At 50.1% G+C, this 10060-nt stretch overlaps 2 protein-coding genes across 2 annotated transcripts; one reads left to right on the top strand and one right to left on the bottom strand.

Moving 5' to 3' along the window:
* Positions 1-239: 239 nt before the first annotated feature.
* Positions 240-2760, bottom strand: LOC130393256 (E3 SUMO-protein ligase ZBED1-like). Its single transcript, XM_056603892.1, has 3 exons — positions 1310-2760; positions 953-1070; positions 240-647 (listed from the first exon to the last, which is right to left on the bottom strand). The coding sequence occupies exons 1-3, from the start codon at positions 2477-2479 to the stop codon at positions 265-267; spliced, it is 1671 nt and encodes a 556-aa protein (XP_056459867.1). The 5' UTR covers positions 2480-2760; the 3' UTR covers positions 240-264.
* On the top strand, positions 2478-8430 carry LOC130393474 (TOG array regulator of axonemal microtubules protein 1-like). The gene is made up of 12 exons (XM_056604159.1): positions 2478-2496; positions 4336-4740; positions 5071-5188; positions 5325-5430; positions 5817-6052; positions 6403-6561; positions 6658-6784; positions 6877-7043; positions 7269-7452; positions 7579-7798; positions 7893-7979; positions 8210-8430. The coding sequence occupies exons 1-12, from the start codon at positions 2478-2480 to the stop codon at positions 8428-8430; spliced, it is 2049 nt and encodes a 682-aa protein (XP_056460134.1).
* Positions 8431-10060: the final 1630 nt, after the last annotated feature.

The raw sequence follows: 10060 nt of genomic DNA, 5'->3' as shown, positions 1-10060 counted from the left end.
TGCGGCCGGGCGCTCAGAGGCGCCGAGGCGGACCTCTCTGGGACGGAGCGCTCCCAGTCCGCCAACGGCCAGAGGTCCCAGGCCCCAGGCAGGATCGTCCTCCGCCCCCCTACTGAGGCCAAGCCCCCGGGCCTTAACCCCCGCTACCCTCGTGGGTCTAGGCTGCCCCAGTTGGCTGTGGGCATTATGTAACATTAACACATGTATTAAACATATGTATAAAATAAATCAAACTGCTGCTTTTTTTTTACAAATCTCCTTCATTCAAGTCTCACTATCCTTGTTGTTTTTGGGGGACAGGTTTTTCTTCAGGAATATCAATTGATCCACGTGCTCAGGTTTGAGTAGACTGCGTTTAGAGGAAACAATATCTCCCGCAGTACTAAACACCCGCTCAGATGCCACACTGGTGGCCGGGATACAGAGGTATTTTTTAGCCAGAGACGACAGCAGTGGCAAGTCCTGCTGCTCTTTCCACCACTGCAGTGGGTTTTTTTGCAGGGACAACAGATCACGCTCTCTGTACCTCTTGACTTCTTCGTTGGCCTTGTCTCTTACAGATCTAGCTCCCATCCTCACTTCAAAGTCTTTTCCCAACAGCTGGTCCAACGCTGACATTTTCTTTTTTTTGAGAGGAGGGTCATCATCTGAAATAGAAAACAATTACCGTATATTACTGGCTTTGTTTGTCATGACTCAGTGGCACTTTTTTTCTACCTGTCTTTACCATTTTATATATGAACCTTCATCTGATGTTCAGAATGAATTTATATTGGCACTCTTGTTCCCATCAGTAAAAGTTGTATTATCATCATCATTATTATACTCTTTTTCTTTGCATGCCGATTATCTCATTACATTGAATCTGTTGTTGTATGCTAATATTTTATGGCTGCATGAGTTTAAGCCAAAGTCAACTCTTTCTTGGTCACAAGTTATAAAATACACAAACCTTTAGGCTCATCTTGGGTCTGGGGTGCATCAATGCTAATGTCCAGATCTCCAAGGGCAGGTTCAGTCTGACATGGATTTGTCTGCAGTGGGCCTCTCTGAATTGGATCCCCTGTTGCCTTGAAATAAAATATAAAAGACAGTTAGTTTGTAGTAACAGCAGTCAGAATCTCAATACTTTAATTAAGCCTAAAATGGCTATGCTAACAAAATCCAGCCTTAAACGTTCCATTGAAACCCCTTAAAACCACTTTTTTTGATCCCACGTTTATCCTAACAAACATTTTGGCTTTAGGAACATCCACGGCGTAAATAAGTTAAGAACACTCAAGGGATAACAGTGTGTTGGGAGATTTACCTTGTTATGCAGGGATGTAGCTTCTGCTGTTATGCTTGTGAACGTCCGCTCAGCATCATGGTCAGTCAGGAAGGGCAGAGACTTGAAGCGGGGGTCCAGAGCTGCTGCAGTGTAGAACAGATCATCCAGGCCAGTGTAGCGCTTCTCCAAGTCATTTCTGAATGCTTGTTTCATCTCTCTGATTACCGCTGAGTCTTCATCTGATGCTTCAAAGTTCTTTTTTAGCTTTGCTCTGACAGGACAAATCATTGAGAGTGTGGGCCGCTTGTCTTCACACATGCTGGTGGTCACAAGTTTGACCGGCGCCATCAGCTTCACAATATCTACAACATCGCAGAAGTCTTTGTCCTTAAGAGTGTTAACCTCTTCTCCTCTTCTGAGATCCCTGGACATGAGTGCAGCAGAAATGGCAGGCTGTTGTTCCAGTAAGCGTTCAAGCATGTCATGGGAACTGTTCCAACGGGTGGACACATCTTGGATGAGTTTGTGGATAGGCAAGGCCAGTTGTTTCTGTTTGTCTTGTAAAATTTCTGCTGCTCTGACACTGCGGTGAAAAAAGCCAACCACTCTCCTCACCCTTCCCAGCAACCTTTCTACTGTGTCCACTTTGAAGGCTTTCTGTGTGGCCAGATTTATAGTGTGTGCGAAGCACATGAGGTGAGGGCTCATCTCTGCTTCCACGCCAGCTAAAACCATGTTTGAAGCATTGTCCGTTACCAGGGCTGGCTCTTTATCAAAAAGTTTCCAGTCAATACATGCCTGTTTCAGTAGAGCACCAATATTCTTTCCAGTTTGAGATCCTTTGAATGCCCTGGTCTGCAACACATGAACATTTAACGTCCAATCCGGAGTGATGTGGTGGGCTGTGATCGTCACATAAGACTCCGTTGCACATGACGTCCAAGCGTCACTTGTTATTGCCACTCGCTCTGCATTTGCCAGTTCTTTTTCAACTTGGCTCTTAACTTGTGTATACAACGCTGGCATGCACGTGTTGGTGATATGATTTCGGGAGGGTATCTTATACCTGGGCTCTAATGTATGGATCAAATCCTGAAATCCTTCCCACTCAACTATATTATACGGACATAATCCTTTAGCGATAAAACGCGTTATTGATGCTGTGATTTCCTTGGCACGTGCTGAGTTTTGACCAAGTTGCGCAAACATGTTAGAAATAACCGGCTGTGTGCTACTGCTTGCAGTGTGCTCCTGCTCGTTGGTGCGGGTCTCCCCGATGTATTCCTGACCGTGTCTCCTCCTAGCATGCTGGTCGAGATTTGTAGTGCTGCCGGTGTACGTTAAGGATGCTCTACACAGCTTACAAACAGCACGGCTTCTGTCGAGCTTCCCTTCCTTCTTGTAAAACCCAAAAACAGTCCACACTTTGGATTTTTGTTTCCCCGGTGCATTGAAAATCTTTTCATCATTATCACCGCTGACCGCCTTAACCCCCTCCATTTTCCTTCTTGTCACTTGTCACTCATTCACGGGCAGCTTCAGCTCTCGCGTTGTTTTAGAGACGCTGTCGCTGACGCAAACTGTAAGTGTGTGAAGCCGACAACCGATTCTAAGTGTCGCGATACCCGATCCATGACTCTACAACCGATTAATCTAGATATTCACAGCTGATTCCTATCGATTAAGGAGGCTGCTACCGATGCAGCCGTATCTCTCACTTGTTAAACCGAATATCCGGTCGCATCGGTTTATCGTTCACAACCCTACTAATTACAACCGAGAACAAAAAACCCTGCGTGCTGTAGTAGGCTAGTTAAAATATGTTTCACTGATCTGCATCTGCAAATCATGATCTGCACTCATTCGTCACACTCAAAACAAATAGACATTGGCGCACATGGCTAATTTGCATACGTGCACAGGACTGGTTGGCTCCGCAAGGCAAATAATGGAACATATCTATCTATCTAGGCCTATCTGTCTATCTATCTATCAACGCGTGTCTAGTTTTAATGTGATGTATTGTGTGTATGTCCAGTCAGACTTGTTCTGTGTGGTCTTGTAGGCTACTGTCCTGTGTGGGCCGAACCACCTAAATGGATTCCCGACGATTTGTGTCGTTTGGTATTAATAAAGACTTGACTAGGCTATCTATCTATCTTGACTATTTAATTAACAATTATTCACCTCAGGCTCCGTGAATAGTGGGGAATAGAGGGATAAAAGAAAATAGATATATCCCTTGTCCACCAGATATGTCTTGTCGATTAGTTTGTTTATGTGACGATTTCAAAAACTTTTTTGGTTTTGTTTAAAGCATGCTACACGCGATTGGTTGGTTAGATTGGTGGCATGGAGAGCAAATGAAAATGATTCCTGCTTAAAAACGAACGTTCTAGATGTATAAATACTCCCGCTTATCATCACTTGGTATCCAAACCACTATGGCGTTTCGATCTCTGAACTGAAAAAGGGTTGGGTCGTACAACACCGGGTGCCCAGTTACAGCCGCGATTAATACTTCAGCCGACATTTTGTTCAGTGAGTGAATAAAGGTAGGTAGGAACAAAGGAACATCATAGTCATTTGCATAAAGTTAAAAAGTTGTAAACTTTTTTTGGACGCTCTGGTCGCTCAACTTTGGCCGCTGGTAGCGTTGGTCGCTTTGGTCGCTCTTGCCCATAGAAAGTGAATGACTTCCGGCGATTTGGTAGCTCAATTCGCTTCTGGTGTGGACGTACAGTTAGAAAAATTGCAAATACGTGGTCATTGTGTACTTGTACTATGTTTTATTAAAGTGTACTTCATTTCCCCTCATTAGAAGTGGCTGACCCTGACCACCCTCGTGGGGCTAGGCTGCCCCGGTTGGCTGCCCCAGCCGCTGGCGCCAACGACAGGATCGTCCTCCGCCCTACTGAGGCCAAGCCCCCACATAGACCCCCAGGTGAACAAGTAGTACACTTTATTGTAGTACAAATATAATTGAAGCATACAAAAGTTATTCCAAGTATATTTGTTGCTTTAAAGTATGCTTAACGTGTACTTTTAAACAGTGTCCTTCACAGTGGATCTGCGGGACGCCCCGCTGAGCTCCGCCCCCTCGTCCCGGAACGCCGCTGCCTCCGCCCGCCGCCGGGCGCTCGGAGGCGCCGAGGCGGACCTCTCTGGGACGGAGCGCTCCCAGTTCGCCAACGGCCAGAGGTCCCAGCCCCCAGGCAGCCCGCCGGCCTCTGACGTTCCTGAAGGCGTGGCGGGCAGAGGTAAGTACGCGTTCAGCCCGTTTCCCCCTGTGCAGGAGCGTCTGAGGAACGGCAGGATCCCCCGGGAGAAGCTCCGGGGCCCGCCCCCCCACCAGGCAGGGGAAGAGGCCGGGCCCTCTGGGAAGCGGCAGAAGAACGGGGGCCGCTGTTTCCCTGACCAGAGGCTGACCGCTGAGCCCGAGCTGGAGGAGAAGCTGTTGGATAGCAGAGGTAAGAATGGCATCTCTTACACAAATAAATCAATCCAAAGTAACTCTTCTTTTTTTATAGGATTGAGCCTGCATACCATAAAACTTTAATTATTAGCCCAGGCTTTTATTTGTTTCAATCCCTGAACTCAAGCGGCTTGTGTTTGGGACAGGCGTCCATATGGAACAGGCCTTTAATTCCTTTGGATTTTCCTTTTGGTGAACTGATGCCATCTATTGGCGAAAGTTGGTAATGCTCTAAAATACGTCTGTGATGTTGTCACGCGACCCTGGCAAGGCGCCGGCGTCTAATTGAGACCGGCGTTTATTTTTCAAACTTGTGTGTGTGCAGATGAGCCGGCCCAGGGCTCCCTCAGCGGCCCCCAGCGAGACCCACCCGGGCCCCACCCCTTCCCCAAACCTGAGCTGGCCATGACACAGAGCCTCACTCTCATCAGCTCAGAGAACTGGTGAGACACACACACACACACACACACCACGCACACTCACAATTTTCCCCCCCACACACACACACACACACAGAATTAGTCGAAGCAATCCGAACTTGTGTTTCATTTGAGTGACCTGCTGTGGTTCTGAACCCAGGCAGGAGAAGATGGAAGGGCTCACGGTGCTGCGCAGTCTGGCCCAGAACCACGTGGACACGCTGCTCCCCAGGCTCCGCGACGTCTGCCTCGCCCTCGTTCAAGAGGTAGCTCCCCCTCTCTGGGCCTGCTCCCTGGTGCTCTCTCTCTCTCTACCACGTAACATGGAGACCAGCGTCTGTCACTGTGGATGGGCGTGTGAGTGGGCGGGCGGCTGGATGTGGACAGTCCGTCACTGTCTGCAAGTGTAAAACTAACTCAATCCTGTCTACAGCTTAGTCTATATACCTTGCTGTTTTAAAAAATCCCCATCAATTCTACACCATAGAACGAGTGGTTGATTCGACATGAACAATGTTAGCAAAACACAGCCTTGAATGAAGCGAGGAGTGTGAAACGTACTATAATGTAACGCCTTCATTCATATAGCGCTTTCTCAATGAACCTTTCCAGAGTGAGAGTGGTGTCTACCACGCGTGTGTCCGGTTCTCAGGTGAAGAACCTGCGTTCGGGCGTCTCCCGCATAGCCGTGTGCACGCTGGGCGTCCTGTACTGCCACCTGCAGCGGGCCATGGACAAGGAGTTGGACACCACGGCCAGGGCGCTGCTGCACAAGGCGGCCGAGAGCAACGCCTTCATCCGGGAGGAAGTGGACACAGCGCTGGGCCACATGGTGCGGCACTGCACGCCGGCACGCTGCATCAACGCCTTCCTGGACGGGGGTTTGAGGTCAGGGGGCTGCATGCACACGCACAACGCAGACACAAACACACTGTATTGCGCCTTGTTATGTTTTCTAGTATATCTACCACAGTAACAGTATTGCAAGATCCAATCTGTGATTTATATAAAGTACAAAGAATCAGCGGCAGATGCAAACGCACAACAGAAAAAATAGACATTTAAACAGGACTTGAGTGTCAAAGGAAACGTTTCTAACATCCTTAATCTGCTTTGGACTGGTAGGTAGGATACTCCAGAGGTCTAGCCGATATTTCCTTATCTCCATCCGTTGTGTACTTCTGTGGTTTGTCTCTCTTTGTGTGCGTCCTTCATGTTGAGCCTGTGTGTGTCTGCAGCCACCTGAGCGCGGCGGTGAGGAAGTGCGCCGCCCAGCACCTGGCCGACCTGCTGGAGAGGGTGGGCGTGGCCCGCCTGCTGTCCGGAGGGAAGTACGTGACGGACAAAATCCTCCCGGCCGTGGTCAAGCTGGCCCTGGACTCCTCCCCGGAACCCAGGCACGTAGAGCCCCCGGTGGCTTCCTGTGTTGGCTGAAGGCTTTGGCGTGTGTCCAACGGCTCGGTGACGTACCGGTCTCACTCCTCCCCCTTCAGGTCCTTTGGCCATCGGATGTTGCTGTTCCTGTCCTCCCACCGGGACTTTGATAGCCTGCTGGAGAAGAATATCCCCACCAAGGACCTTTCCGCTGCCCGCAAGGCGGTCAGCGGACTCAAAGCAAAGGTACGGAAGGCCCCGCCCTCTCGCCCCACCCTACCGCTTGGTGACGGGTCTTGTGAACGTTGTTGTTGTTGTGTTTGTTGTGTCAGGGTCAGGTTCAGGGTCAGGGTCTGGGTGAGACGCCCCAGACCCCAGCCTCGCTTCCCGGCAGTGGCACCGCCAGGGCCTCGACGCTCCAAAGGAAGCTACCCAAACCGACCATATCCCCCAGCCCCACCACCACCACTGCCACCCCCACCAACACCGCCACCACCACCCCCAGGTGAGACTCCTCCCAGACACAATGGGAGGTCAGCTCCTCTCTCGGGGTCGTGTTCCAGAACACACATGATGGCTTTTGTTTGCAATGTCTCTCCTATATTAATTATGCATTTGTTAGTTTTCTCAACTTGAAGCAAACTTTAAGAATATCTTTTATCTTATTTCCAAGATCATATATATATATGTAGTAAGTATGTATGCAGTTATATTTTGTGGTACCCTCCAGGGAGCCCAACAGCAAGTACAGCTCCAAACCTCAGGGGCCCATCATCGAAGACAAGGCTGAGTACATCAGGCAGCTCACCGCTCTGCTGGAGTCCAAGGACTTCAGGGAGCGCATCAAAGGCCTCGACCAGCTGGTGGCCGACTGCCAGCACAACCCCAGCATGGTCATCCGCAGCCTGTTCCCGGTCCGTAAAACCCCCCACCGCTCGTAACACCCACTACTTCACACTCGCCCTTATCCCCTCTCCTGGTTGGACTCCCTCCTGTCCCCTTTTTGTTCACCTGTTCCCCGTTTCTCCCCGCTCCCCCAGGTGTTTGACCTCTTCAGAGACCGCCTGCTGGAGTCCAACCGTAAGGTGAACCTGTACGCCCTGGAGGCCCTGCAGGGGATGGTGCGCCTGCTGAAGGACAACCTGTCCGGGGTGCTCAACCACCTGGTGCCCGCCATCGTGGACAACCACCTCAACTCCAAGAACCGCGCTGTGTACTCGGCCGCCACAAGGGCCCTCTGCGAGCTGGTGCTGAACCTCGGTGAGGGCCCGGTGGGGAGCTGTCCAGAACACGGTCCGGTCTGACCACGGCGTTGTCCTTGTAACTCATGTGTTCTTCCCTTGCCCCTCTCCAGACAACAGCCTCCTCCTGGAGCCGTTCTGCTTCAAGGCACGGGTTCTTAGCGGCCAAGCAAAGGTGGATCTGATCGAGAAGGTTGCAGGTTTGTTAATGGCTAAAATGTTTCTTTGTTTTGTTTTTTGCAATGATCAGCACCAAATATACGTATACCATTGTGTGGCCAATCAAGAGGCATCTGATCCGCCCTGCTCTGCCGCCTCCTCTCCTCTGTCTCCTCCTGTCTCCCATTATTTTGTCTCTTCCTTCTCCTTCTCTTCCTCTGTCTCCTCTCCTCCCCTCCCCTTTTCCCGCCGTCTCCTCCTCCTCCCCCAGAGCTGGTGATGGAGCTGTACCCCCGCCGGCCCCAGCTGGTGGAGCAGAAGGCACTGCCCCTGCTGTGGGGCCTGCTGGGCCTGTCCAGTGGCAGCGTGCATCGGGCGACCACCAGCCTGTGCCGAGCCCTCCACCATCAGATGGGGCGCCGCCTCCCAGCCCCCGAGCGTCGGCAGGGACCTCAACCAGCTGCTGAGAACCATGTCCTGAATAAACAATGACCTAAGGACGGGAACGAGAAGACTCACTGCTCTCTTTGCACTTTTACAGGTAGCTTGTGTTGCACTTTAACAGGTACAATTTTCCATTACAATTAGGGCATTTTATCCAAAGCGACTTACATCGGATAATACACACATTGACACACCGACGGCAGAGTCAACCATGCAAGGTTGCTCGTCCGCCAGCTCTGCTCCCGACGACCGCCAGCTCGTCGGGAGCAGTTAGGGTTAAGTGTCTTGCTCCGGGACACGTCAACACTCAGCTAGGAGGAGCTGGGGATCGAACTAGCAACCTATTACAATACAACTGCTCTACCTCCTGAGCTAAGCTGATCCGAACAGGTAGCCTCTCAAAGCCTGTTATCAAAGCCTGGGGCCTCATTGATCAACCGTACTTACGCACAGATTTGTGCGTAAGGAGGGCGTAGGATCATTGCCACGCAAAGTATGGAATTTACCAAAATGTACGAACAGAATCTAGTGGTAGAATAGCGATGTTACAAGTGCAAAGCAAAGCATTTAAGAGTGTTAACGTCTGCATTAAGCAATCGACATCCACATATGTGCCATGTTTACTTTAATTAGAAAACATTCAATTACTCCTTTGTCTAATTTTAAACAGAAAAATTACCTAATTGGTGTCAAACCCTATAAAAGACAGCTGTGAGAAATGTTTGAAATCTAGTGCAATGGCTTATCTTGCGTTATTGGAAGACTTGGCAAACCATGCGCTCCACAGGGAGCGCGTCTTCAAAGATTGTACTGATCTGCTTGGAGAGAGCACAGAGTGGATTCTTAGTAGGTACCACTTCCCAAAGAATGTACTGCTGGATTTGTGTCGTGATTTAGGGCCAATGTTGGCTCGAGACACGAGACTCACAAACGCAATCCCTGTGCATATCCAACTCCTTTCCACCCTGGGATTTTTAGCTACCGGCACATTTCAGCGTGAGGTTGGAGACATATCCGGCACTTCTCACCCATCGATGAGTAGAACCATGCCGGCGGTGTTGGACGCAATTATTTCCCTGGGCCCAAACTACATCCAGTTCCCTTACAGAGATCCCCAACAAGCCGAAATCAAACGGGGCTTTCACGCCATCGCCGGATTCCCAAACATAATTGGAGCCATAGATTGCACCCACATAGCCACAAAAGCACTGTCAACTAACGAATTTAACTATGTTAACAGAAAGGGGTTTCATTCTGTCAAGGTGCAAATCGTTTGTGATGCAAATCTATCCTTGTTAAACGTTGTTGCGCGGTGGCCTGGAGGAACACACGACTCATTCATCATGCAGAACAGCTCTGTTGGTGTGAGTCTCCAAGAAGGCGCTGTGGAAGATGGCTGGCTCATTGGTGAGTATTAGGCTACAACATGTTTAAAATACTATTGCTGGGTTGTGTACAGTTGTTTAAAAATGTATCATCATTAGGTGATCAAGGTTACCCGCTGAAGCCATGGCTAATGACCCCCTTAACCAACCCGAGGACCCAGCAGGAAGTATAACCGGGCCCATGCGCGCACGAGGGGCACCGTTGAGCGTGAAATAGGCCTGCTGAAAGGGCGATGGCTGTGCCTTTCCAGCAAGGGGGGGACACTGCAGTATCTGCCTGAAAAGGTGTGAAG

This window comes from Gadus chalcogrammus, chromosome 12 (assembly GCF_026213295.1).
Source record: "Gadus chalcogrammus isolate NIFS_2021 chromosome 12, NIFS_Gcha_1.0, whole genome shotgun sequence".
NCBI lineage: Eukaryota > Metazoa > Chordata > Actinopteri > Gadiformes > Gadidae > Gadus > Gadus chalcogrammus.
Note: the sequence above shows the minus strand (reverse complement) of the source record. Positions and strands in the feature narration are given on the sequence as shown.

Coding starts and splice junctions, on each gene's coding strand:
- LOC130393256 (XM_056603892.1), bottom strand. CDS start 2,479: ATGTTTGCGCAACTTGGTCAAAACTCAGCACGTGCCAAGGAAATCACA. Junction 1,071..1,309: donor CTACATCCCTGCATAACAAG/GTAAATCTCCCA, acceptor TTTTATTTCAAG/GCAACAGGGGATCCAATTCA. Junction 648..952: donor GACCCAAGATGAGCCTAAAG/GTTTGTGTATTT, acceptor TTTCTATTTCAG/ATGATGACCCTCCTCTCAAA.
- LOC130393474 (XM_056604159.1), top strand. Junction 4,741..5,070: donor GAAGCTGTTGGATAGCAGAG/GTAAGAATGGCA, acceptor GTGTGTGTGCAG/ATGAGCCGGCCCAGGGCTCC. Junction 6,785..6,876: donor TCAGCGGACTCAAAGCAAAG/GTACGGAAGGCC, acceptor TGTCAGGGTCAG/GTTCAGGGTCAGGGTCTGGG.